Source organism: Botrytis cinerea, chromosome 1 (genome assembly GCF_000143535.2).
Source record: "Botrytis cinerea B05.10 chromosome 1, complete sequence".
Classification (NCBI taxonomy): domain Eukaryota; kingdom Fungi; phylum Ascomycota; class Leotiomycetes; order Helotiales; family Sclerotiniaceae; genus Botrytis; species Botrytis cinerea.
The window spans coordinates 3,683,585-3,710,539 of NC_037310.1; the positions used below are offsets into that span (position 1 = coordinate 3,683,585).

Sequence of the window (26,955 nt, forward strand, 5' to 3'; positions counted from 1 at the left end):
AGCCTGTTACTAATCCGTCGTAACAATTAAGTGGTTATTATTAATCTTGTTATTATAAAGTCTATCAAGTAATCAAAAAACTATTAAGTATTAAATATTCAAGTAAAAAAATAATAATCTCTAATTGGATATTAAGTAATTGTAAAAAAAAATAGTGTAGATAATAGAAATCATTCATTAAAGACTAGTATTTTATTTAGTTGACTAATAATATTTATTCTCATTTAAATCAATTATGAATTCTTCTCTTATTATATATAAGTTTGTAAAACTTTTCTTAGTATGAATATAAATTTTTCTTAATTTATTCTTCATTAAAATTTAAAAGGGCTACTTAAAAAGTGTTCTCTTGGGTTTTATTTTTGTCTCTAAATGAAAGTTGAAGATGAATCTAAATTAAGTAGAAAGATTGGCGTTTTTATTAATCTTAGATTGAGTTAATCTGATCTCTAAAACAATCTCAACTTTAATTTTGCTCAACTCAATTTCGATTTATCTGACGGAATCAATTTTCTTACGGAGAGAGAGGAGTCTCCTTCAAGAATAACTCCTTCAATCTATTCATTGGACTTCCCAATGTCTTCCGAAAATAATCCAGACTTCACCGGGGAAGATACATGTTTACCAAGATCAAAATTGGCCTTCGATTTCAGAGTGGTCGAAAGACCGATTTATAAACCAAATAGCGGTCCACCTCTTCAACCAATCTCACTCATTCCTCCTCACGAGTTAAAAGGAATTATTCTCGATTGTTTTCCATACCCAAAGCCAAACAACCCTAGCCACTTCCTAGTGGGCTACGAACAAGAGCCACATAATCGCATTATTATACATCCAAACAATATTCGCAATTATGTATCAGAATACACTTTGGAAAACTGGGAGCATGACCGAAGTTCCGCAGAAGAGAGTCGTCTCATTGAAGAACTTCAACCTCGGTTGATAGCGTCAGAAAAGGCAAGAGTATTGCGAGAATTGAAAAAAGCTGGAAAATCACGTGATGATCTCAGGGAGGAGGATGCCGAACAGTATCAGGCTTTGGGAATGCCGAAGAAGAGGGGCAGGCCTAAGTCTATGGCGAGTGTTTTCAAACCAGCGCCTAAGCCAGTATCCGATCAACCAAGTGGGAAGCGTGGACCTGGACGACCTCGGAAAGTGGTGCCAGTTCAAGTGGTTTCGCCTACTACCTCACATCATCACCGGCCTTCTTTGTCTCAGCCATCCTTATCCCAGCCATCTCTATCTCAGCCATCTCTATCTCAATCATTTGCTAATGCACCAAGAGCAATGTTGGAACATACAATTGCCGACTCAACGAGCGAAGAGGAAGATGAAGATACCAACTTAGCGCTTGACGATCAACTCAACCAAGAGGCAACCCACATGTCTAACACCGCTATGAATTTGTCTGCTATACTGAGAGTTACGAGTCCGGAAATGCAGCGATCTAGTCAAGGTCGGGTAAACAAGACTCCTGTTCATTCACCTCAGAAGTACAAGATGTCACCCCACGATCGTCCCAAGAAAGCTGCAATTCTCCCTGGCATGAGTGTTAACGCATATCCATACGAGAATTTAAAAGCCAATGCTAGCATCAATAAAAAGAGCATGAAAGTCGGCGAAGGCTCAAGCACGCAGAACCAATTTTCAGCAAGCCTTCAGTTACCCATTCTATCAAGTGGCGAACAGCCCACTGGTCGCAAATTTCAAGGCACAGGTCAGAAGCCTCAATCTAAAATTGTCGATTACTTCAAGGATTTTGGTACTAAAACTCCTACTTCAAAGACTCTTAATGTAAACCGAAATCACGAGCCTTCGTCTAGTTTGAAGCGCAAATCTTCTCCATCCATAGGACGAGAAGGTGAGTCAAGTGGGAAGTCTCGAAGTAAAACCCGAAGACTTGAAAAGGGCTCCGATGATTATTTTGATGCCGAATATAAGAAACCTTGGAAAAAGATATCTGGATCACCCACCGTTGAAAATCATGAAACAAGCTTCGAGCCAAGATCAAGTGCACGGCGTGGAAGTGATGCTTTCAATCTCCGTAGTTCTAGAAGCAGAAGTCGAAGGCTTGGATCCTCTCCTAGTAATAGAATGGAGCTCGAGGATGAGGGCGAGGATGCGATTGAAGATATGGATGAAGATGAAAGCGAACAGGAAGACTCACGAAAACCTTTTGCCGAAGAACCGTCAACATGGGATGTAAAATCAATATTGGATCATAAGTACGAATGGAATGCCAGTCACAACAGGCAAGAACTATGGTATCTTGTCGATTGGGAGGGAGATTGTGACGCGACATGGAAGCCTGCTAATGGTGTCTCGAAAGGGGCCGTCGATGAGTACATCGCTTCGAGACAAGCTCGGGGACTTGGTAATCTCTCTGTTTCGATTGACGCGATAGATATAGGGGGAAATGATGATTCGTTATCACGAGGCGATAATCTAGAACGCAGTATTGAGGACAACGCATACTCTTAGTCTTTGTTCCAGGGGAGAAGTTAAGAACTTTGGGTTTTGAAAGAAAGGAGATAGCAAATTAATTGTCAAGGAACGACTCAAAACTCGGGATATGAAGCTGGGGGTATGCGTGACAGTTTATTTGGCATCGGTGGATCATCGGAAGAAGCGTAGCGGGAGACGTCTGAGGCTATGTTTGGTAGATGTGAGGCACATTTGGTCATTATCCGCAAAACGACTCAAAGTCTTAAGTAGGCAACAAGAATGGTAATTTTCAAAATGATTAGAGATACCCAATAGCATACCCCAGCAGCTGTTTTCCTGAAATTTTCGCGGTGGTATTCGTGTAAGGTGTTTTCGAGATCTAGTCTATGCATGAAATACTAGGAATAGCAAGTGCTAGCGGGATTTATGACATTTAGGCAATTGATCGCTAATATGGGAAGTACCCCGCCTTTGACCCCCACGCGTAGCTCCCATTCTCGGCGTTGAGATTGAGGACTTGGGCTCACGGTATATAAATTATCACAGCTGTTCTGTCTGCATTCGCTTGAAACAAGAACATTTCTCTTCCTTATTTCTGAACCTGTCTTCTAATATCATTATCTGAAAGCCAAATCTACGCTCATCTGCTTTGTCTGGGCATGCTGAGCCGAACACCAGATTTATTCATTCAGATAAGCAAATTCATATATAAACATTGCCACTCCACTCCTGCCTATTTCAAAAATGGCATCTACAAAAGTGGATCTCACCTCTCCCGAACCCTACATCACTCCCGCTGAGATCTACAGCGGTACCTCATTCAACATTGGCGACAATTCCAGCCCAAATTCTCCGACATCCGCCCCACCAATAACTCTCCGCATCGCAACTGGAGGAGCTGGTCAATCCGGACTTATTCGCGCTCTTGCCAATAAGTTCATAGAGTTCGAGATAGACACAACAGGTTGCCCACGGTTCAGCATCGCGTGGTTATTATCAGATACGTCTGCAAGTTTCAACTATTTGGGAAGTAGAGCGGCGGATTGTAGCATCACTTATCATAAAACTGCGGAGGAGATAGCTTTAAAGCAGGGGATTGCTGAGAGGAGGAATTATGCTTGGAGAGATCACTGGTTGCTTGTTGGTAGGTTGTTTGCTGATTATGTGTGGCTGCTATACTTGTGGTCCCGTTTTGATGATAACATCCAACTTTCTTTTGAAATGGTCCACTCCGCTCTGATAATTTCTAGGACCGAGACAGAATCCTGCAGGTCTTCCACTTGATGGTACAGCGGACTCTACAATATTTGATCTATTCAGCCAGTTATTTATGGCTTGTGTTGAAAATCCAAATATTAGATTCTTGTCCCGATACGATAAATCGGCCGCCAATATTAAAGAATCTTCTATTTGGACAGCTATCGGTCAAACTCCTTGGGCACACCCATATTCAAGTTGGTATCATCGCTACATAGAGTTTCCATTTGCTGCTTTGAGAGCTGCATGTGCGCTAGGCGAGTACACACTTACGGATAAGGGTACATGGTTAAGTATTGAAGAAGAGATTAGAGACAAGATGAGTGTTTTTGTATGCTATGGGTTCGTTTCTAAGACGTGTGTTGAGCTAATGTATGGTGTAGAAAGCGAGCACAGATGCCCCAGATGATCCATTATTGAATCCTGCGCATATCTTAGTAGGCACGAGAGGGAAAAACATAGCCATGGCTCACAAATTTGCAGATTGGATGATAGCAAGAGATGGTGGACAGAAGGTTATTGAGGAGTTTGAAGTGAATGGTGCTATCTTGTACACTGGTGCACCAAACTCTTAGGAAAGCAAATGGAATGATTCAGGTCCCTTCTTGAGTTCCTTCGTTAAAACTACCCGAATGATTTGATTTGGAGCACCCAAAAAAGAATTGATGCTTTGGTCCAAGGTTCAAGGGACTTGGGAAACGTAAAGACTTCAAGTGCTTCGCCAAGTACAATGTTATTGAAGAAATATAAATTTGCATTCGAGTTGAATTCTAGATGATGTGTCGCATGGATCACGTTTGGTATTGTTATTCACTCGTATTGAGAAAAGCATCCTCTTTCTTCCACTTGATATGCTAATAAATCAGAGGGGCCTACACGACAAAAATCGATATTCTGAAACACCAAATCTAAATGAATCTAATGAAAGGTCAATAAATATCTTTCTAGTGGGCCTTGCTTTTTCTACAATAAAGAACCCTTGAATGTCAAGGGAATCAGTACAATCGCATATGCACCTCAGAGAACGTGAGTGAGTTGAAAGTTGGCTCTTTCTTGTCAATTCTACGATCTAATTTCTTCATAGCATACGAATCCCCCATAGTCTTACAGTCATGAACGCACAGAGAAAGAAGGAGGTGTTGGATCTATTAACCAAATTACTCGCTACTCCCACAGTTGTGCACGACAGAAGGAAAACAGCGAAAGTCAGATACCTCCCATTCGTCAAGGCTATCATCAAACAACCAGTAACCCCAAGACAATCGTCCGCTGGCGTATTCGACATCTTTCCACTTGAGATACGACAGGAAATATGCAAGCACCTCGACTTCGAAAGCATAGTAAAGTTTAGTCAAACAGGCTACGCAGCAAAGAGCATCGTCGACTCATTGCTTTCCTTAACGGAGATTACGTCAAAAGTTCCTCAGTTCTTGAAGGCTATGGCTAAACTGGGATTATTGCATGTCCAATCGATAGCAACCATAGCTCAAGTATTAAGCTCATCCTCTTGCGACTTCTGTCCAAATTTTGGTTCTTACTTTTTCCCCTTGACTGGTAATCGGTGCTGTTTCTTCTGCTTGTCAACCCAACCAGAGTTTTCCCTCCTACGCAAAGACCAGGCAATCAAATACTTCGGTTTATCTTCTATCGAAGGCCTGCCATCTATCATCGTAAAGAAATTTTGTCTCGGAGTTAAAACTAGAAGGACAGAGTTAGCCGAATGTGTCAGCGCTCAGAAAGTCGTCGATATGTACTATAGCAGAAGACATAAAACAATACAACACGATGCTGCTTCCGAGGATCAATTACAGTCCCCCCAACACGGCCTATGTTGGGACCTACAGCGGCGTTGTGATTCCTCTTATGCAGCAGCTGTTGCGATCCCATTGCTAAGAGATTCCATATGGCCCCGTTACAGTGGAGGATACTATTGTACACCATGTATGAAGTCTTGGCAAGGACCGAAACATTCCTATCGGCATTGCTTTTTTGTAGTAAGCGCAATGATCCCACGATATGAGGATGGTTCAGCAAGAGAGACTGTAGAAGGAAGGATGAATATCCCAGCTAGAACGATGGATGAGCATCTTGAACATACAAGAACTTGTTCGAAAGCTCAGAAAGCTCGATTACGGCAGCAAGATCTCATTTCATGAAGAATTTGAGTTGAGAGTTTAGACAATACCATTGCATCATTTCTTCTCGATTGTGATGCAAACAAGGTTCGCTTGGGGGATAAACATGTTGCGATGGGGATTTTGGGCGAGGCAGTGGATCAAACGGGCTTTTTGCGGGTATGCTGGCATACGTCCAGCTGAAGTTTTATGAATATTTAAGTTGGGAGAAATTATTCGGAAGATACGAACGTGTTGAGGTTCGCAGTCAGTAGGGGTATTTTGACAGCACTGGATGTTCTCTCCTCTTCGATAGTATTATAAAGATAATAGTTTGAGCGACGAAAATTACTTTCATCAGATCTATCAATTAATCATAGTTTCTGTGGCATCGACACCAAATCTACGCCTAAAATTGATGATGGATGAAGGACCGTTAGCCCTAACTCTTGCTCGTTATGGTATTACCCAAAAGAACATAACCACTCGTGGAAGCAATCTACTAGTGAGAGATGAAGTCTCATCCACCGAGCCCACATTGGATAGTAATTATCTCCAGCCGTCGCAATTTCCATTCCCATTCCCATTCCCTCCCCATCGCCGAACCAAACATCTGAAAGTAATTGCGAAAATGCCTCCTCGGCTGAAAGACAGTCTCTTCTTCTAACACAATATATTCAACCTTCTGATCCCAAGCAATAGCTGTCCCCTGGACAATAGGTTACCGTTTCTTGAAAATGAATAGTAAAGCTCCTATTCGGCAAGGGAATGGATTGAATATCAAATTAGAACATGTTCAAAAGGAGCACACAAAGGCTTTGACCTCGATACACAAGTTTGAACGTGAGCTTCAGTATCCATCTTTGTAGCCCAAATGGACGCCAATAATATTCCGACAAAGAATGTATGAATGATTCGAAGTTCATAAATGTGCACGAACAGCGACTGTTGTATTTCCAGTTTGGATTCTCATAACGACTGTTCAAAATAAAGACAACTAAGATGCGATGCTGCGCTCTTTCAAGGATTAATGTGCACTTGCAATAGCATCCTGGCATCTTCACACCTTTGTATCAAAAACCAATGAGCAACCCAAGCTCGATTTATCGAGAAGCCACGAGTAGGTGGTGGGAGAGAACTGAGCCAATATAAATACTTCTTACCTATGCCAGCTCCTCATACCCAATGGGTGTGAAATGAAATGCAATAGTCTGCTATACTGTACTAAGTTTAACGCGGATCAAAAGAAAACAACGAAATCATTCTTACATCCTGTATTTCTGCCCTAGCATGACCAGGGTGCTCAGTAGTTTAGACTAGAAGACTACATATAAGTTCTCAATTTTTGAAAGTAGTTCAATATTAGAATCAGATTCGATATTATAAATTGTGTGAATGTTATAATTAGATTCGGAAAGCATATGCCTTAGATTTTCAGACTGTAGTCCAGATTATTAAGATTCCTGACCATGCCATATTCTACCCTACATTAAACTCGACCTCCCACCAACCTCCGTTCCTCCTTGTCCATTTGGCATATCCCCACTTCTTCCCACAACAAACTCCCTATATATTCCCTGTAACCTCCTTCGCTCGTCAGCACTGATACTTGGTCTTGTACCCTCCAAACTCTTTACTAGATGTTTCCAGAGAATAGTGACTTCTTGTTGACTCTTAACTTCCTTCTGCTCTCCTCTGTCTTCACTCGAAACATCAATACCCTTTGCTCTCAATTTCTCCTTCTTCTTCGCCTTTTTGATCTCTTCCAACTTGGCGGTAATTGCAGCCTTTTCAGCAAGTTGTTTGGAGCGATTGTTACCAGCTTTTGCGCGCGTCTCGGCTTCCGTCCGATCTTCATCTTCACCATAGCGGAACTGGACAAAACTTTGAGGTCCGCCGGATGCCCCATTTGTCTTAGCGCCGTTACGTTTTCCTCCAACTTCAACTTGTTCATGATCACCAAGTACATCGTGAATGGCTTCAAGCTGCGCATTGGATATCAAGGCCTGGAGATCTGCACCAGAATAGCCTTCAGTTCTACGAGCAATCTCAAACAGCCCACCTTCAGGACTATCTCGTACTTCTTCGGATAATTTCAGCTTTTTGCCCAATGCCTTGAGAATATCAAAACGATCATCCACATTTGGAAGATCACATATAAGAGACTTATCCAAGCGACCCGGACGGAGCAATGCCGGATCGATCAAATCTGGTCTCGAAGTAGCTGCAAGTACATAAACTCCAGATAAACCTTCAGCACCATCCATTTGTGTCAACAATTGATTGACTACTCGATCAGTTACACCAGTAGAATCATGACCACGCTTAGGAGCTATAGAATCGAACTCGTCGAAGAATAGCACACAAGGTCTAGCAGCTTCGGCTCGCTCGAAAAGATCGCGAACAGACTTTTCAGAAGCACCGATATATTTGTTGAGAATTTCGGGCCCTTTGACACTGATGAAATTCAAACCACATTCTCCTGCAACGGCACTTGCAAGGAGCGTTTTACCACAACCTGGGAATCCATACAAAAGTAGACCCGATCGCAATCGTAGTGGACATTGTGCGAAAATTGGCGCATAAGTTGTAGGATATTGTAAGGTCTCAAGTAGAATTTTTCGTGTCTCCTGCAATCCTCCAATCGAATCAAAAGTTGTAGTGGAAGTCTGAAGGGTAACATTTCGAAGCGAGGCTGGCGTAAACCCTTTCAAAGCACTGTCAAAATCTTCTCTGGTGAGTCGAATAGAACCACTATCCGCGTTTTGCAGGGAGCTTGAAACTGTCCGAATCATTGCTTCGCTCCTAGCTCGTGCTACGAGAAGAACGAGGTCACCAGGCATGTAACCATCAGTTTGGCCAGCTAGGTCTAAGAAATCAAGATCTTGATCAATGACATAACCATCACCTTCCAATTTCTTGGTGCCTTCAAGACTCGAACCACCCATCCAATCATTATCATTTTGTCTCTCGCTATTATCTGCTGTGCTTGGGCGGCTACCCGATGCCACTGGTTTTGTCGCAATCTCCGAAATTGCATTTTGCATCGCAACCTTTTCCATAACTCTTCTTCGCCCTTCTTTGTTTGGAGCTTTCAAGGCGACAATCTCTCGCACGCAATGACAGCCGATGATATTTTTATGGAGTGACTCTTTCGCTTGAGCGGTGGCAAGTAGAACAACGTTACTGCGATGCCCAATTAAATATTCTCTAGCGATTGCAATTATCTTCTCGCTAATTAAATCACTTCGAAGGTTGTCATTGCCTACTTCAAGCTCTGTTTCTGCGGGACACAATTTGTCAAGATCATCCAATATCACAATGGACTTTCCACCGATTCTTGCACCCCATGAGGCAGCCAAAAAAATCCGATCAAATGTTTCACGTATAGTTGAGACACGTGCCTCATCGGTAACAAATTTTCGACATGAAAGATATGTGGTATGGTACCTGCTATCTTGCCGTAACCGATGTGCCAAGTGTTGAACCACTGCTGTCTTTCCAGACCCCAAAGCACCAGTTAGCAATACTGAAGACAGGTGCGAAAGATGTGAGTATAGTTGTTCCATGAGATTATCAATGCCCACAAGAACAGGAGGTTGTGAGCCAAGACCATCGATCGCATTTGCTGCCAGGGTTAAGGGTTTTGGAATAGCGGCTTGAACCTCAAGATTGAATTTCTTTTCAGAACCAAGAAACCAATTACAAGGCTGCTTTCCGGACTCTTGTGGTCCTTGCTCTAGACGAATCATTCCGCCTTCCCAGCTTGATGGGAAGTCAGAACCTGATGGTTTGCCGAGTACTAAGCCATCAGTCAATGGCCCTTCCAAAATGCCACTATTAGAACCATTCTTGCTATACATTTTCATGATTGATTTTGCAGCTTCTTCCCTCTCAGCTTTCGACTCCCCGCCAAATTTGAGACCTTCGTTCGCTTTTCCTGTACTAGATGTATAGGGAAACACCTTGATGTGTGGAGTACCAGATTTAGAAGTGGGTTGAAAAGTCGGCTTCGAAGTCTGGGACGGGGCAGGCGCAACCCTTATAACACCTCCAACCATATTTTTACACCCCATAGAGGCACAAAGTGAACTCGATAGGGCCACATGGTATTGGTCTGGCGGTTCATCCCATGTCATCAGCCTAGCTACTACCTTTGATGCAGGCTTCCCGGCAACACCGGTATTTTCATCTTCTTGTTGTTGTCGTTGTGGGTCGATTGGCTCTTGCAAAGTAGCGGGCTTGACAACGGTGACGGTGACCCAAGTGAGCCCTTTCAAAGAGTCCCCGAGAATGAAGTCCCCATCAACCCAGATTTTCAGTCCTCCATCATCTGCATCTTTCTCTTCTTCAAACCACTCCCCACAAAGTGCCCTGTCAATTCCTCTATAATACATAGCCGGCTTCGTCTCTTCACTTCGTCCACTTTTCCTACGTACCGCACTAGAAACACTTCGTCCGCCAACGCTCTTCCTCGAAGATACACTCACATTTTCGCCCAAACTTCGTGATGGTTTTGACCTTGTTTTCGGGGCCACAATAACTTCTGCATCTGGTGCTAGTTTCGTGAACGCAATATTTGAAGGCGGAGCAGGGAGGAGGGATGTGACTATAATATTGGCAGTCGAGGTTGGTGAAAGGTGCAACGTCAGAGGATGCGGCAGGTGCGATGAACCACTCGGTGAAGTAAAGCTTGGATTTGGTAATGCACGTATTTGATTGATGAAATTGAGCTCGAGGAAATTAGCATGCAATTCTATAATCTCCCAATCTTCTGGCGTCAAAGGTTCGATATTAATTGTATGGGCGACGGGAGGGTCGACGTGTATAGTCGCTGTAATTTTCTGTCCATCTGATATCCCCAATGTTCGCGCAAAGGTTGCATCTATCTCTACAACCTGTACTTCTTGCTCTCTACCAGATCCCCTAGTGCCACTTATACCATCCCTCCCGACAATTGGTGCAAGCTTGCGCTTGCTCTGCATACCCGTCCATCCCACGAAGATAGATCGTTGAGTCGGGGCGCCATTCGTTTGATTTGGGCTCTGCGGAGGTGGAAGTCGGTAGTTCAATTCTACAATCACATTTTGTGCAAGCTATGGAATGTGAGTGTCTGCTCATAAGGTAAATTCGTTGCGACTTACGGCGTTGATATTAACTAGTAATGAAGACAATGATGAAGGCAAGTTCACCAAGCAATTCTTTAGATGAATTAATGATATCTCTGCAGGTGTAGCTTGACTGCCACGTCCTTTTAAGTTTGAGGCCATGATTAAAAAGTATAATAGTACAAATCAATATACCATAATGAGGGAGAAAAAGATTAAAAGGAGTAAGATCCTAAAAAGATGAAATGCCTTAAGCAATTCGACTGACCGTCACAAGTTCACCTCGGTATATCATTCTGGAGCGCATACCCACCCGTACCTAGATTTGAGAGCTACCAATGCGGTTCCGCTTATTCATGGCACTCCAAAATTGAATGAGTCTTGACATTCAATATTTTCTGAAATGAAATAAAAATCAACAATGTATTGTTTTGCCATTGAAACGACTGTCAATTATTGTTTTTTCATTTTGGAATCTATCAGTCTAATTTGAACACTTTTGGATTATACAATTGATTTTAGATGTCAATTTTAACATATTTTGAGCAATGTAACCACGATTAAACGGAGCTGCGTGCCACAAATAGCTTGATTAGACACGAAAATTCACGAACCGTTGACAGGGGGATTGAACTTTACTATCAGCGCGTGAATTTCAATTTAGAGATTTGACTGAGAGATTCCTCAATTCAACCTCATAAATCTTTGCGCCCTCAACCCCTCCATAACAATTCCTCTATTGCAGTCTTCCGTCACTTGCGCAAAGTCTCAAATATTGGATTAAGTTCTAAGAGTGCCAAGGGGTTCTAAGCAAGATGGCGCTGCTTCAATACAAAGCTCCCGTCAACTATGAAGCTCATCAAGGTATGGAGCTTTCAATTATTGAGACTTTCTATGATACTAATCCAACTACTAGAGGCTTTCGAAGACTTCCTGTCCACGTTCAAAACTTCTCCAACTGCGAACATTACCCATGCTTTGGGCGGCATGAACATTGATGAGGATGATTTCAGCGATGACAACGACATGATGGATGATGATGACGACGACCAGACCTCAAGGAGGCAGACCAGAGCTCAAGCAAAGGTTCCCAAGTTGAAGTATTTGGAGTTATTACAAAAAGTTGCAGACAGATACGAGGATGAAATCACAATTGAACTTGACGATTTAGCCAAAGTACAGCGACCGCCCCTCCATCTGTTTGATATACTGACAGTTGTAGTATGATGACTTACTGGATGAAGCTGGAACTCCCCTCAATCTAGTCAACTCGATTGAAACAAACGCAAAGCATTATCTGGACATTTTATCCAAGGCGGTCGATGCAGTGATGCCACAACCTACAAGAGAAATCAAGTGAGCTGAGCTGTAAACCTGCTGTGGTTTACTTACTAATTAAATCGCAGTTATAAGGATGATGTCCTTGATGTTCTCATGTCGCAACGAACAGCTCGAAACAACGCCTTACGCCGTGCTGCCGCCGAACAAAGCGACATAACAGTTGAGCCCGAACTATTCCCTGCCGAACTTACAAGAAGATATACTTTGAACTTCAAACCATTAAGCGCTTCCGGAGATAATTCCAAAAAAGCTTTGGCAGTGCGACAAGTTCGTGGTGAACATCTTGGTCATCTTATTACAGTTAGGGGTATTACTACAAGAGTTTCAGATGTCAAGCCGACTGTGGAAGTAAACGCATATACTTGCGATAGATGTGGTTGCGAAATTTTCCAACCTGTTGGATCCAAGACATTCGGACCATTAGTCGAATGTCCTTCTCCCGATTGTACTACAAATCAAACCAAAGGACAACTCCACCATTCCACTCGAGCATCAAAATTCCAACCATTTCAAGAAATCAAGATTCAGGAAATGGCCGAACAAGTTCCAGTTGGTCACATTCCTCGAATGTTGACTGTCCTTTGTCACGGGGCTCTAGTTCGACGTATCAATCCTGGAGATGTTGTCGATATTGCAGGAATTTTCTTACCCACACCATATACTGGTTTCAAGGCCATTAGAGCTGGCCTTCTCACCGATACATATCTCGAGGCACAGCACGTCACTCAACACAAGAAGGCTTACGAAGATTTAACCATTGATAGCCGAGTTTTCAAGCGAATTGAGCAATACAGAGCATCTGGTCACGTTTACGAATACCTTGCAAAATCCATCGCGCCTGAAATTTACGGTCATTTAGATGTGAAGAAAGCATTACTTTTATTGTTGGTCGGTGGTGTCACTAAAAGTATGGGTGATGGAATGAGAATCAGAGGTGATATCAATATCTGTCTAATGGGTGACCCGGGAGTGGCCAAATCTCAATTACTCAAATATATCACCAAAGTGGCACCAAGAGGAGTTTACACGACCGGTCGAGGAAGTAGTGGTGTTGGTCTTACTGCAGCGGTTATGAAGGATCCAGTAACTGATGAGATGATTCTGGAAGGTGGTGCACTCGTACTTGCTGATAATGGTATCTGCTGTATCGATGAATTTGACAAGATGGACGATACTGATCGAACTGCAATCCACGAAGTTATGGAACAACAAACAATCTCCATTTCCAAGGCCGGAATTTCTACGACTTTGAACGCTAGAACTTCCATTTTGGCAGCTGCCAATCCTCTTTATGGCCGATATAATCCCAGGATATCTCCAGTGGAGAACATCAATCTTCCAGCAGCTTTACTCTCCCGTTTCGATGTACTATTCCTTATCCTTGATACTCCTACTAGAGACAACGATGCTCTCCTCGCTCGCCACGTCACCTACGTTCACATGAATAATAAACATCCCGATACTGAAGGTGTTGTTTTCACACCACAAGAAGTTCGTCAATACGTCGCTCAAGCTAGATCCTATCGCCCAACGGTTCCAACAAGCGTCTCTGAATATATGGTAAAAGCCTATGTCAGAATGCGTGATCAACAATCCCGTGATGAGAAAAACAAGAAACAATTCGCTCATACTTCCCCCCGTACCCTTCTTGGTGTTCTTCGTCTATCACAAGCTCTTGCCCGATTACGTTTCAGCGAAGAGGTCGTTCAAGATGATGTTGATGAAGCTCTTAGACTTGTCGAAGCATCGAAAGAGAGTTTGTATGCTGATCAAGATGGATATAGAAAGGATTCTAGTCCAAGTAGTAGAATTTACAATATGGTTAGAGCTTTGGCCGAAGCTGGTCAATGCAGACCTGAAGAGGCGGATGATGAAGATGATGAGACTTTGGGTATGGAATTGAGTATGAAGAAAGTCAAGGAGAGAGTTATTGCCAAGGGATTTACTGAGGATCAATGGCGAGCTGCTGTTATGGAATACACTGATCTTGACGTAAGTTCTCACTTGATTTACCCCTTTAATAGGATTTTTGCTAACAATATCATCAGATCTGGCAAACTGCTGGTAATGGAACGAGATTATTATTCGTCATGTCAGAGGCGGCACATATGGCAAGGGATGAAGAATATGAAATGGAATAGATATATCCGAAGATATGAGATAAGATCATATATGTGCATGTAATCCAGGCGTTTGTGGATTAAGGATATCCATGTGGCGTTTTATTGTATCAGTTGTGGTGAGATACCGATGGAAGAGAGCATTAGTTGAATACCTATTGTCAATTCAGTTAATTGTATCTTTCCTCTTGACCAGTTCCTTGTCTGATTTGACCCTGCAGTCCTATTTGGATACAACCACGATGAAGCTAAATTCATAGAATAAGCATAACGGTTCTTCATTCACTTGTAGCACTTTTACATTCAACTGTTTTGAATCACCGTTGGCTACTAATAATGTAATTTCTAATCATAGAATTTTGTGAATTGTTATTTCCTCGCCAACCCTTTATGGGTAGGGTGGACAAGGTGAGACTAAGGTTTTCGTTTCGTCGAATCGTATTGACTTGGTTTGGTGCCACCGAAAGATGTTGAGCTGGATGGTGACTTCCTATACGGATTGCATTGCTAAGCTCTTGCAACAGATGGATTCAATGATGGCTTTAGGGATAATTATAGCACATGTATATTGTAAACGAGGAAAATGGAGGCGGTGGTGGTGATGGTGGTTGTAGTGGAGACGGGCTGTTTCAATCGTGGTGAAGAAGGGTATTGTTTCTAATGTTTCATTTAATTACTTCAAGGCCGGATGAGTAAAAAGGTACGATCTTGCTACAACAATTCGAATATTCACAACCTCCAAAGGCACGAACGGCCATGCTACAACAATAATGAAAAAAGGCACACTAAGATAGATTATATCAATCCTACAATTACTCATGAATCCAACAGCAGCACAGCTACACAGCTACACAGACTGACTTTGAAATAATGTTGACAGAGACACAATTCCTTCTAATTCCCACGGTGCAACCTAACCTCACCGACGCGGGGAGCGGGTGAGTAGAAGAAACCAGCTACAAACCCCCAACTATAATGATTTAAAGGTTATCAAGTATGCAAAGAATATCGATCACCCCCACGATTGCTTGCCCACCACTACCATCACCAACATCAACATTTTGGGTGGTTTCACTTTACAAAACAAAAATAAAACGAATCAGCAACAGCATATAGAGACTGAGAAAAGAGCTTTTTATTCTGAGCCGAAGCTCCAAAAACTATGTAATTCCTTTGGGCGGCTTAGAGGCCCAGCCCCCCAATAGCTTCAGTTCCTCCAGTGGCAGATTGGGCGGGTCTGGCGGATGGATCAAGATCCAAATCATCTTCATCATTTGGCGGAAGTGGTGTGGCATTGGCAACAGCCATTTCTAATTGCTCAGCATGAGCTTGGGCGGCTGCGGCTTTAGCCAACCTCACCTGCAAGTCAGCTTGGGCGGCTCCGGCTTCAGCCTCTGCCACCTCTAACCTTGCTTGGGCGGCAATTGCTTGGGCGGCAAAAAAGGCTTGCCCCAGTTCCTCAACATTTGTTTGGGCGGAAATTTGGCTTGGTCCCGATGGACCAGCGTCCCCAGCGACGCTTTGGGCGGGTTGGCGAGAGATGCTATCTACAGAAAGTCAATATCATACATCTCATGAGAAAGAGAATCATTACCCTCTGGGCGGATCATGGCCGTGCCCTGTTCACGTTGGGCGGTTTGCTGGCGGTTCCACGCCCCTACAATTCATCAGTATGATTAGATTCAATAGAATCAAAATGCATCTTACTTGTCCACTCCACCCCCCTCCTCCCCTCACTCCCCCCCTCTCCCCCATCACCATCCCTGGGCGTTGGGCAGTTTCGGGCTAGTGCCCCCGACCCCCACACTATATATCAAAATGTTAGTACTGTAAATATTTATCAAAGCCTCAACTCAACTTACAACAAAACACTGTGGTCCATGACCACTTCCCCCCCTCTCCCTCCTCTCCCCTCTCTCCCTCTTCCTCCTCCTCTTCCTCCCCCCCTCTCCCACCCCCCCTCTGAGGGGCAGCAACACTACTACTGAGGTTTCCCTCAGTAGCAATGAATGCTACACCCCCAGAAGAGAGGGCGGAGGCCGTCAAAGCCAGACTGAATTGGGCGGGTTGTGCGGGGCGTTGTTGGGCGCCTGTGAAAATCAGATTAGTCAAAACATAACACGTATTACAGATTGTAGATCAATCCTACATTGGGCGGCTCTGTGGCCTGTCGTGCCACAAATCCAGCATTTGAGCTAAATGAGATAAGTATAAGAGTAATGATGCATAATAATTCGAACTCACATCTCGAAGGAGGCATCTATGAAAGAGTCGGGTCAGTATGCATGAAAGTGTAAGTCATAAAGCGAAGATGAGTAAAGGGAAAATCAAAAAAAGATTGTAACTTACTGTATGTGTGTGTGTGTGTATGTGGTTTTTTCTATAGCCAAGAGTCAGTCCATGTATCCTTTGATAGAATGGCTCAGATCCATATGTATCTACAATATGTACATACAATTGGAACTTGGCCGAAGAAGAAAAGAAATCTATGTGTCCAAGAGTCAGCTTCGGAGGTCAAAAGAAAGAGAAACCAAAGCGAAAGATCGTAGAAGAAGTGAAAATGGAAGCCAGGATGCTGAACAAGAAAAAAGACAACTGTGCCGTAGCAGAGAGAGAGTCGGGTGAATGAAAATGGAGTAAGAGGTCTGGAACGCGGTCATGTAACTTACCATCTTATTGGGAGTCAACCCATCGCCTTCGCTCTTCACTATTCTTCGATTCAAGCTTTGGATGGCATGGTTAGTATTCGTGCCTTTCAGTGTATGATTGATTGAGGCTTACAAAGTGGATGGTAATGAGATGATTCCAATGTCTTGAGGAAGCCGATTGTTGTTGCTGCTGTCGTTGTTGCTGATAGAAAATGTTGTTGTTTGAATAAGATTTAAGAAACGAAAGGAGAAGAGAAGAGAAGGGAAATGGAATGGAATGGAATGGAATAGAATGGAAAGGGAGTCAGAGAGGAGCCTTAAAAATTGCCTAGTTCGATTTTTTACTTAGCAGGTACCAGGTAGGGTAGGTACCTTATTTGTTTACATCACTTCTACCTATTTGGAAAGAACGAAGGATTCAAAGGTGAGCGATTCACGTGATGATATTCTTATATGCTATTACTCAGATGAAGCTTCGACGGTTTTGAATAGGCAGGAACTCTTCAACCCGATTTCCCCAAGACAATCATTCTAATGCTTATTCATCACACTACAAGATTTCTCGGGTATGCTCGCTTCGAAGGGGGGACTGACTTCGTCTTGGATGAACTATGCATAGGTCATCTGTTGTAATATATTGACGTTGACTTTTTGGGGGATTGGGCCTGATGGGCTGACACGGATTTCGAGTTGACAGATATTGATTGATGTTACAACTTCAGATTGACGGCTAACCTTCAGCTCTACTCAGATGAGACTTCACAACCAAGCAATCTTTTACACTTGACACCTCACATCACACTCCCATGTTGAACTACAGGACTGGTTGTGAAACAGAATTTTGGCAGTAACTTTCCAAAGTAGGGCTTCATAAGAAGCAGTTGTAGTGATGCATTCCGTAAATCGCATTGGTGACCCAATCGCTACTTAGCCACAATCCTCAGGAATACGGACTATTCCGAATGATAATCATTTAATCAAGATATTCAGTAGAATAGAAGAGCCCCAAAGCGGAGGTTGTGTAATAGATTGAGTGTATTCGAGCTATCAAGCCATACTCGGTAAATCTACAACTTTGCGAATGTTGGAAGTTGTGGCTCTAGTGATCCAAGCAATTGTAAACTTTGAATTGCACGTTGAAGATACGATATTTACCGGCAGCTCGAGGTAGTGAGAGCTAGTAGACGACCCATCTCTTGATGGCATGCGATGTCCTCAAATATACTCTTGGTCTCGGCAAACGAGACGTGGTTCCGATGCGAGATATTACAAGAAATCGCTAAACATTCGATCGATAATGTTAAAATGGAAGAATGAATAGGATGAATAATAATTGGATACCCGTTGATAGACCAAATTTTACTCACATGCAGCCTTTTTAGCTATACGGCGTTCGACTTGCCATGGAGGGTTAAATATTTCCACTTGAATTCTCCTAGTCGGGGCTTGCCTGCGGCAAGCCCTCAATGGAGGACTCGTATCATAGCGCTCTCAATTCTTGATCTGAAAACGCTCCGAGAAGGTAAGGATGAGGAGAAGAGAAAGAGAAGAATAAGAATATTGAATCTGGGGAGTGTGGTGATTGTGAAGTTCAGTAGGATACATCAGAAGCGAGCCCCGAATGGAATGGCACCCACTTCCAAAAAAATTGGAACAAAGAGATTAGATGATTTGAATTAAAACTGTTCACTTGACCACTACAGCCAAGTTCAAAAGGCGCTTTACCGTTTCCAGCCATGATTGTCCTGTTTGCACCGAATGGCCCCCTCCGAGCCCGCACGCCCCATCACCAATTTTCTATATAAACAGCTCAAACTCCCCTCTCCCTCTTCTTCTCTTTCTCTTCTCCTCATACTTACCTTCTCGGAGCGTTTTCAGATCAAGAATTGAGAGCGCTATGATACGAGTCCTCCATTGCACATCGGGGCGACGAGAATCGTTGGGTATCCTTCGGGGTCCCCATCGGGGGAATTTTTGATTGCTTCCTTCGGGATAACCTTTTTTCATTATGATTGCGGTCTTGTACTGTAACATGAAGAAGAATTGCTTGGTTTGAATAAACGTCTTTGGGTGTTGTCGTGGAGAGAACGTTGGAATTATGAGATAGATGTTGGGTGTTGGTGTTGGGCAACCCCAACACCCACAGAACATCATCTAGGTAGCTATTGATCGAACAAATTGCACAGAAGCAGAAGAGGTGTGTTCTGCGTTCCTCAGAACACTGAAGAAAGAACACTTATAAGTTATATGTCTATCGCATTTTGGATGTTTGTTGTTGTTATGGGTGTTCGATCCAAGTGATTATTAGGGACAGCAACGAGGCTGAGATGAAACCCCCGTCCAACATCTATGAGAATGGCTTCCTTCACATTTAAGATTATCATTACTCTACACAGAAAATTCTATTGATTTGTTCTGCGTTCCCGCAGAACAGGTTGGGTGTCTAGGATATTCGTGTTGTGGTTGCCACCAAACCAGGATATCTCGACAACAACATGATATGCCACATCAACGCGACAATCATATAGACATGAAATAAATAAACCACTCTCCCCCCCCCCATAACATTCTAAATATACAAAGTAGAGTAATTACACACTTCCTTAAACTCCTCTTTTCCCCATCCAAAAGCGAAACCTTGCCGCAGATCTCCAATTTAACCTCTCCCTATTGTTCCTCCACGCCGAGGTAAACTTTCACATGTTGATTAGGGAAATTACTCAACTTCAAAGCATCTATCCACCGTAATCAACAAAACAACATCACTCATGCGACACCCATAACCACTCCAGAACTATGGATTCAGCACCGAACGGGGCTCCAGAAGCTCCTAAACCACCTCGCGATCGCATCTCCGCTAAATCTACTGCTGATCCTATCCTCCGCAATGCGATTCGTTATACCATCTCCGCGAAAGAATATGAAACCCTACACAAATACATAATCTCACGATCGAAAGTCTTGAAGAGAAATGCACCTACAGTTACAAAGGTAGAGAAATTGGTCGAGAGACCAGGTCGCGACGATTACAATGCTGCAGCTGTGAGGGGTAGTTTGAGGTTATTCCTTGCTACAAATGCGGGATTGAAGATCTGGAGTTTGATCTCGGAGAAATTCATGGGAGCTGGTAAAGCTGGGTATGTTTGTTCGATTCGTTTGCTTCCAGACCTGGAACTCAAGATAAACGAAAGCTAATCGACGTGATAGGGGGAAGAATGTCTCGTTATGGAAGTCACCAAACTTCCGCCTCTCTCTTTCCCTTTCTACGATACTCCTTCTTCATCGGATTCTTTTCCGCTTCTTCACCCGACTTCGCGCACATCTCCTTACATCCGAAGCCGAACCTTTTAGACAGCGAAATCCGAAAACAAGTAAGACGCTTACATCGAGTTTGGCACCAGCGGTTGGAGCAAGTTTGGCTGGGTTTATGCTGGGGGTTTATCCAAGTGATCAGTTGAGAGTTACAATTGCGATATATGCTTTGAGTAGAGCTGCAGAAATATCGTATAATTTGGCAGAAGATGAGGGCTGGATTTGGGGTAAGGAGGGAAGTAGATGGGAGAGACCTTGGTGGTGGGGAAGTTGGTTGCTTTTCCCATTGACTTGTGGTCAATTGCTTCATGCTTTTGTTTTTGATAGAGATTGCTTTCCAAAGGTATGATTTCCAGTTGCTTTGATAGACGTCGGTGCTAATGATGTACAGCAATATGGAGACTTCATTCTCAAAAACTCCCCACAGTACATCCAAACTCGACCAGAGGATTATCCAGCCAATCTACCATGGCCAAACACTTACGGCATCGTTGATAACCTTGCCGAAATGGCACGTCTTAATTATCCGTATGTCATCATCACTCTCACAATTTCATATCAAGTAAACTAACATCCATACCAGACCCTTCGTGTCCCCAATTCTTTTCCCCAACAACCCTACTCTACCACAGTCTCTCAGCGGAATTTCTCCCATAACTTCTCCCGCCCACCCTCTAATCACATCCCTCACATGCGCTACTCTCCACCCCTCAGATCCTTCTTGTCTCCGCACTTACCTCACCTACTGGATCCAAGTTTTCCCCCGTCTCGCTCGAGTCTTCACTCTAATTCTCTCCCTCTTCTCTATCCCCGCCTACCGCAAATTTTATAATTCCCCCATCTCTTCTCTCAACGCCCTCGCTATCCGTATCCTCAAATCTACCCTCTATATTTCCGGCGCCATCGGTACCAGCTGGGCTAGTATCTGCGCTTTCCAATCGATTCTACCCAGACATGTCCTACCTACCCAGAGATTTTTCCTAGGAGGTGCATTAGGCGGTCTCTGGGGTTTTGTAGTCAGAAAAGATGCAAGAAGCGAATTCTTGTACAGTGCGCGTGCATCAATGGATTCGCTATGGAAGGTTGGCAAGAAGAGGGGATGGTGGAAGGGAATTAAGGGTGGTGATGTGTGGATTTTTGTCATTAGTTTGATGGCTATTGAGATGGCTTATGAGAGGGATGGAAGAGCGTTAAGGAGCGGTATGTTGAGAAAGATGCTTAGTGGGATGAGGGGTGAGGGTTGGAGAGACTATGTCGCCGAGGAGGAGAAGAGATTAAAAGAGGGGAAGAAGTTGTAGAAGCTGATTAGGTGAAAATGGGGAGTATTGCGACAAGCGTGCATTGCGTTTGAAGTACTGGCTAGATCATAAATCTACGATTGAAAGACCGAGGATCAAAAAATGGGATTGATGAAGGGTCGGGTATCAAATTCGGATAGAGGATATGGAACTCTGCAATGAAAGCAGAGTCATGATTCTAGATCAGCGCTGAGGGAAACCTGAGGAAGAGCTGTACTTTGCAACTTTATTTATAGGGGGCGATTTGGGAGTTCACGAGTATTATTCGCTTCACGTCATTCATGTTTGGAGGCGCAGATGAAGATGTTTTATATATCCAGGCCAAGGCCATTTGCTTCAATATTCATTTTTTGTTAATTGTTAAATTTATTTATTTCGATATTTTTGAGTGTTTGAGATTCATTGTGGCTACTTTCTTTCCTATTTCTTGAGATGAATGTTAGACAATGTAGGTATTGTGATGTGAGTATTGCAAATACAATGAGAGGGCATCAGTATAGGGAGCAGAAATTCTCACTGCGCTACTCGTATTCTGGAAGTAGGTAGTTCGTCTGGATCCATATTTCACTCATAGAATAGACCTAGCCAGTGTAGGTAGTAGCATAAAGAATCCTTCTCCTCAAGAAAACGATCTGAAGAAGTCGAATGATAAGTTTGATGATGACTTTTAAATTGATACTAAACATTATCTATCTATCCATTACCAGTTATCTCTCAATCCAAGATTCTAGCTCTATATCTATATCTGAGAGGTGCTGAATATATATCCAGATACCCGACCATCTATTCGACTCGATTCCTCATGTGAATCTTGATCTTGCTCTTAATCTCAATCTCAATCTCACCCACTCACTCTCCTTAATGCGATCCACAAGCCGATCCCCAAGCCCAGCAATACAGAGAAAGAGAACAACGACCTCCTCATCCCTCTCCCATACCAAACACCAAACACCAAACACCAAAGCAAACTCCAACCCCCAATCAATAGCAATCACCCTCTTTCTATCCCCCCCTGCCCCCTTCCCCCTATCCATCCTTCTAATCTCTCTCCTACTCTCCCGCATCATTCTCGTCGCCATCACATATTTTTCCTCCATAACATCACCCTTCTCTTCTCCCGCGCCATCTCCGATACATTCTCGAGCCGTTCTCTCTCCTCCACATCATCCACATCATTCATATGCATATGCATAAGACCCATGCGCGACACGCCATCGCCATCTAATCGCTCTGTATGAGATTCTGTCCCTGCTGCAGTCTTCAAATGCTGTTTGGAGGATGTTTTTGCAATTTGAGCCATTCGATCTCTAGCTGTTTTTTTGCTCTTATGTTTTCCTGTCTTCCTCTTCCCGAATTCTTTTCTGTCGCTCTGTTACTTCCACCATAAATCGTGTAACCATATCTAGTATTTCCGAAGATGGGTTTCCGCTACATTTTGCTAGCTCGCGTCCCTCTACTGTTTTCGCTATATCTGGTACAAATAGATTTAGTATTTTCAAGGGTGTTTTTCCGGTTTCTTTTGCTAATATGAGTGTCTATTATGTATAATTTCGGATTAATTAATTAATCTATGAAGTTTTGGAAATATTTCAATTACGCATAAGCAAACAAGTAGGTATGTACAGTTCAAAATCAAGAAACGGAGGGCCAATCGAGATGCAAGTAGGCAAGAACTTCAACGGCAAAAAGTCCACAGGGAGAGGATCAATCCAATAAACTATGCTAGGGTGCTCCAACCGTATCAAAATACTGTTGTTCAAATCTAGTTTGATTCCCAAAACCGCCTTGTTTAGTTTTCATAGGCCCATCTACTACTTTGTCTCCCTCAACCGTAACCTCCTTATCGCGGAATTGTCGCATGAGTTGTAGAAACTGACTGTTCTGAAACTTGTCGCTTTGGTTATTACTAACACTAGATAAAAGCTCACCAGCTGTGCGTGATAGCGCATCTGGTGCATGTGCATTTTGTTCTGATGTTGCGGTTGCGGGATCTTGAATAGTATCTGCGCCGAGTAAACTTTGGCCGAGTAGTTGCTTTTCCGCTCTGTCGAGTTCCAATTCTGCCTCCTTTGTAACATGTTGTTGATCCATAGCATGAATTTCCTCATTTTGGGCTTTAGCAGCTTGTGACTCTAGTTCCTGTTGTTGCATCCTTTCACTTTCTGCATTAGCTGCTTGTTCAAAAGCTCTAGCAAATGCCGCATCATCAAAGGCTTCATTGTTTTCTACCAATGACTGGCTCGTGGATGCAAACTGATTTTGTTGCATGAGAACTCCAGGCATTGGATTGTATCCGACATTCATCATAGAAGGGCGATTCATTGCCATAACAGGTTGACTTCCTTGCGCAATCAATCCCGGGGCTCCATGACTTTGCGCAAACTCCTGATGCCACCCTGCTCCCATTTGCGGTTGATTTATTTGATGTACCCCTTGTTGTTGAAATTGTGCTTGAGGACCAGATATGCTCATATTTTGGAAATCACTAGCCCATCCTTGACCTGTAGAATTTTGTGGTGCAACGTTCTGAAAGTGTTGAGGAGGTGGAGTTTGAAAATGATGAGGAGAGAAGTTTTGCACTGATGGTGAGGGAATAAGTGATTGATGGCCGGCTTGGAAAGCTGCAAATTCAGCATCTAGATGCCCTGCATTTGGACCTGGAGAAGCTCGGAAACCCTATTGTGTTGTTAGCAAAATTATGGCTAATAATTTGATGCGATTAAGAGAGATTGAAGAATAATGCATGATACATACTTGCGACGACGGCGCTCTTCCAACTAATCGGTCTTGTTGTAGAGTGCGATCAACATTCGAATGCTTTTGGAAATTCTGCAAAGCATTAGATGGACCACAAAGATTGTCCGCCATTATTGGGAGGTTTGTTCCGAAGAATTGATTTGGGTTGATTGTGGTTGAAAGATGTCTGAATTTCCTATAGTTTGATGATCCGGGAATGTGAGCTTAATTATCGAACCGAGGCTTATGAATGGAATCTGTGAAATTGTAGAAGATGTAAGAAGAATGGAGATGTTTATTAGAAGATTAACAAAAGTGCATTATTATACTGAACGGATTGATACGAATCTATCTCCTCAATTAATTACCCTCTAAATACCATGAGAAGAGTAAGGAAAGGAAAGAAAGGTAAGAGAAGAGAAGAGAGAAGATGGAAAGATGTCATCGCGTACCTACTACTACGACTACTACACGAGAATAAGACTCGGGATTTTGCCTCTCTAATGAGTAAGCGGTGAGGATAACAACATCCTTATCACAGAAATCACATGCATGCTGAATTCTGCCGGGGAAATGTTTTCCCGATATGTACCCAAAGCGGTAAGTGCCGCTTAGATACGATCTGGCAGCATCAATCAGTTGAGAGCTTCAAGAACTCAGAAGGTGTTTCGAAATACATATACATTCAATTAATTCCCCTGTGTCATTATGGCGCAAACAATAACCAATTCGGGTCATGATGACATGATTGTATGTATTTTCTTACTCTTATTGTCCTGGCTTCACCTGAAACTGGTCCATCATTAGCTTTCAGCGCGTTATCGAAAGTCAATAAACTAATTGCTTGTTGTATAGCACGATGCAGCATTGGATTACTATGGTCGCAGACTCGCAACATGTTCTTCGGATCGTACAGTAAAGATCTTTGAAATCGAAGGGGAAACACATCGTCTTACAGAAACACTGAAGGGGTATGTTGCTTTATGAATTTCCTCAAATACTTCACACACGGGCTTCGTGCGCGCAACACACCGGTTATTGCACATTGCACATCGCACATCTTCTGCATCTTTATGATGACCTATCTTCTTAACCACCTGCTGTTATACCCTCTACCTAACTGACACATCCACTCTAGCCACGAAGGAGCCATCTGGTCCATCTCCTGGGCTCACCCCAAATACGGCAACATCCTCGCCTCCGCAGGCTACGACGGCAAAGTTCTCATCTACCGCGAAACCTCATCAGTGTGGACGAAGATCTACGATTTCGCCCTGCACACCGCATCCGTCAATTCTCTGTCCTGGTGTCCCCATGAATCCGGATGTCTCCTCGCATGCGCATCCTCGGATGGAAATGTTTCGGTTCTAGAATTCAAGGATAATTCCATGGATCATAAGATTTTCCATGCGCATGGTATTGGTGTGAATAGTGTTTCCTGGGCGCCATCTTCGCAGCCGGGTAGTTTGGTCAGTGCGAATGCGGGAGGAAAGGAAGGTGGTGTTAGGAGATTTGTTACGGGAGGAAGTGATAATCTTTTGAGGGTTTGGGGTTGGGATCAAGCTAGTTTGAGTTACAAGGTTGAAGGGGCTCCATTACAGGGACATGGTGATTGGGTTAGAGACGTTGCATGGAGTCCTACGGTTTTGCAAAAGAGTATGTTTCCCTCTTTCATTTCCATCATTTCGCCTCCCTCTACAACGAACGATTCAAAGGTTCAAACCGCTGACACATCTATAGGTTACATAGCGTCCGCATCCCAAGACAAAACTGTGCGCATCTGGACTTCCTCGGCAGCTTCCAGTCCAGGTCAATGGGAATCTAAAGTTCTCCAATTCGAACGCGAAGTGTGGCGCGTATCGTGGAGTTTAAGCGGGAATGTATTGGCAGTCAGTGGAGGTGATAATAAGGTTTCTTTATGGAAGGAAAATTTGAGGGGCGAGTGGGAATGTGTTAAGGAGATTGAGGAATAGATTTTAGATGGGGAAAGGGGGCAGGAGTAGGTGCGGGGAGAAGACGGGGGCAGTAGATGAGAAGTTGATCAAGCGTTCGTACGAGTAGATGAGGCGTTTTGGGACAGATACCGTAGGTAGGTAAAGATAAAGATAAAGACAAAAGACAAACTTCAAATAAAATGATATAAAAAGTACAGAGAAGCGAAACCGGGTTGGAAGCATGAAAGAAAAAAGAAAACCAAACCAAACCAAAGCCAGAAAGCAGAAAGCAGAAAGTTATAATGTCATAATGTCAACAAAGCGAAGAGCAGAAAGTGAAAACAAAGTCGGCAAACCTCCACCCCCTTAAGAAAACCATCTCTCCTACCCCAAATCTCAATCTCAATCCCAATCACAATCGCATTACTCTCTCCTGCCCTAAATCCCATCCCCATTCCCATTCATCATTCTCCCTTCCTCTGGACTTTCCTCCCTCCTCCCTTCACTCCTTCATTCCTCACTTGATGGTTACTTAGCGACAACCCCCTTTTCATCCCACTTTTACAAACTATTTATTCTTCCGCAATCTGTTTTGAATGGTTCATCCTTCATGTCTTATTGTGATTATCAATTTACGAATCA

At 43.3% G+C, this 26,955-nt stretch overlaps 10 protein-coding genes across 12 annotated transcripts; 6 read left to right on the forward strand and 4 right to left on the reverse strand.

Moving 5' to 3' along the window:
• The first annotated feature begins 444 nt into the window (after positions 1–444).
• On the forward strand, positions 445–2,855 carry BCIN_01g10570 (hypothetical protein). The gene has a single exon (XM_024690920.1). It carries the CDS (start codon positions 577–579, stop codon positions 2,479–2,481), a length of 1,905 nt encoding a protein of 634 aa, XP_024546690.1. The 5' UTR covers positions 445–576; the 3' UTR covers positions 2,482–2,855.
• A 117-nt stretch (positions 2,856–2,972) lies between these two features.
• On the forward strand, positions 2,973–4,459 carry BCIN_01g10580 (hypothetical protein). 2 transcript variants are annotated; one of them, XM_001556415.2, is made up of 3 exons: positions 2,973–3,589; positions 3,696–4,033; positions 4,086–4,459. In XM_001556415.2, exons 1-3 carry the CDS (start codon positions 3,190–3,192, stop codon positions 4,275–4,277), a joined length of 930 nt encoding a protein of 309 aa, XP_001556465.1. In that variant the 5' UTR covers positions 2,973–3,189; the 3' UTR covers positions 4,278–4,459. The 2 variants fall into 2 exon arrangements, with proteins under 2 accessions (XP_001556465.1, XP_024546691.1); XM_024690921.1 differs by having other exon boundaries at positions 2,973–4,033.
• Positions 4,460–4,649: 190 nt separating this feature from the next.
• On the forward strand, positions 4,650–6,173 carry BCIN_01g10590 (hypothetical protein). Of its 2 annotated transcripts, none has more exons than XM_024690922.1 (2): positions 4,650–4,732; positions 4,787–6,173. In XM_024690922.1, the coding sequence occupies exons 1-2, from the start codon at positions 4,686–4,688 to the stop codon at positions 5,856–5,858; spliced, it is 1,119 nt and encodes a 372-aa protein (XP_024546692.1). In that variant the 5' UTR covers positions 4,650–4,685; the 3' UTR covers positions 5,859–6,173. The 2 variants fall into 2 exon arrangements, with proteins under 2 accessions (XP_024546692.1, XP_024546693.1); XM_024690923.1 differs by having other exon boundaries at positions 4,650–4,728.
• Positions 6,174–7,168: 995 nt separating this feature from the next.
• Positions 7,169–11,207, reverse strand: Bcpex1. Its single transcript, XM_001556413.2, has 2 exons — positions 10,961–11,207; positions 7,169–10,912 (listed from the first exon to the last, which is right to left on the reverse strand). The coding sequence occupies exons 1-2, from the start codon at positions 11,084–11,086 to the stop codon at positions 7,301–7,303; spliced, it is 3,738 nt and encodes a 1,245-aa protein (XP_001556463.1). The 5' UTR covers positions 11,087–11,207; the 3' UTR covers positions 7,169–7,300.
• A 156-nt stretch (positions 11,208–11,363) lies between these two features.
• Bcmcm7 lies at positions 11,364–14,653 on the forward strand. Its single transcript, XM_001556412.2, has 5 exons — positions 11,364–11,788; positions 11,841–12,100; positions 12,147–12,280; positions 12,331–14,257; positions 14,314–14,653. The coding sequence occupies exons 1-5, from the start codon at positions 11,740–11,742 to the stop codon at positions 14,404–14,406; spliced, it is 2,463 nt and encodes an 820-aa protein (XP_001556462.1). The 5' UTR covers positions 11,364–11,739; the 3' UTR covers positions 14,407–14,653.
• Positions 14,654–15,496: 843 nt separating this feature from the next.
• BCIN_01g10620 (hypothetical protein) lies at positions 15,497–16,129 on the reverse strand. The gene is made up of 3 exons (XM_001556411.2): positions 16,093–16,129; positions 15,980–16,042; positions 15,497–15,932 (listed from the first exon to the last, which is right to left on the reverse strand). The coding sequence occupies exons 2-3, from the start codon at positions 15,993–15,995 to the stop codon at positions 15,568–15,570; spliced, it is 381 nt and encodes a 126-aa protein (XP_001556461.2). The 5' UTR covers positions 15,996–16,042; positions 16,093–16,129; the 3' UTR covers positions 15,497–15,567.
• A 34-nt stretch (positions 16,130–16,163) lies between these two features.
• BCIN_01g10630 (hypothetical protein) lies at positions 16,164–17,235 on the reverse strand. Its single transcript, XM_024690924.1, has 7 exons — positions 17,167–17,235; positions 17,055–17,109; positions 16,841–16,871; positions 16,735–16,765; positions 16,535–16,645; positions 16,248–16,475; positions 16,164–16,191 (listed from the first exon to the last, which is right to left on the reverse strand). Exons 5-6 carry the CDS (start codon positions 16,643–16,645, stop codon positions 16,428–16,430), a joined length of 159 nt encoding a protein of 52 aa, XP_024546694.1. The 5' UTR covers positions 16,735–16,765; positions 16,841–16,871; positions 17,055–17,109; positions 17,167–17,235; the 3' UTR covers positions 16,164–16,191; positions 16,248–16,427.
• Positions 17,236–19,565: 2,330 nt separating this feature from the next.
• BCIN_01g10640 (hypothetical protein) lies at positions 19,566–22,265 on the forward strand. The gene is made up of 4 exons (XM_001556409.2): positions 19,566–20,170; positions 20,241–20,688; positions 20,737–20,873; positions 20,929–22,265. The coding sequence occupies exons 1-4, from the start codon at positions 19,830–19,832 to the stop codon at positions 21,641–21,643; spliced, it is 1,641 nt and encodes a 546-aa protein (XP_001556459.1). The 5' UTR covers positions 19,566–19,829; the 3' UTR covers positions 21,644–22,265.
• A 906-nt stretch (positions 22,266–23,171) lies between these two features.
• Positions 23,172–24,822, reverse strand: BCIN_01g10650 (hypothetical protein). The gene is made up of 2 exons (XM_001556408.2): positions 24,398–24,822; positions 23,172–24,319 (listed from the first exon to the last, which is right to left on the reverse strand). The coding sequence occupies exons 1-2, from the start codon at positions 24,509–24,511 to the stop codon at positions 23,366–23,368; spliced, it is 1,068 nt and encodes a 355-aa protein (XP_001556458.1). The 5' UTR covers positions 24,512–24,822; the 3' UTR covers positions 23,172–23,365.
• A 195-nt stretch (positions 24,823–25,017) lies between these two features.
• On the forward strand, positions 25,018–26,632 carry Bcsec13. Its single transcript, XM_024690925.1, has 4 exons — positions 25,018–25,129; positions 25,235–25,350; positions 25,518–26,035; positions 26,120–26,632. Exons 1-4 carry the CDS (start codon positions 25,088–25,090, stop codon positions 26,350–26,352), a joined length of 909 nt encoding a protein of 302 aa, XP_024546695.1. The 5' UTR covers positions 25,018–25,087; the 3' UTR covers positions 26,353–26,632.
• Positions 26,633–26,955: the final 323 nt, after the last annotated feature.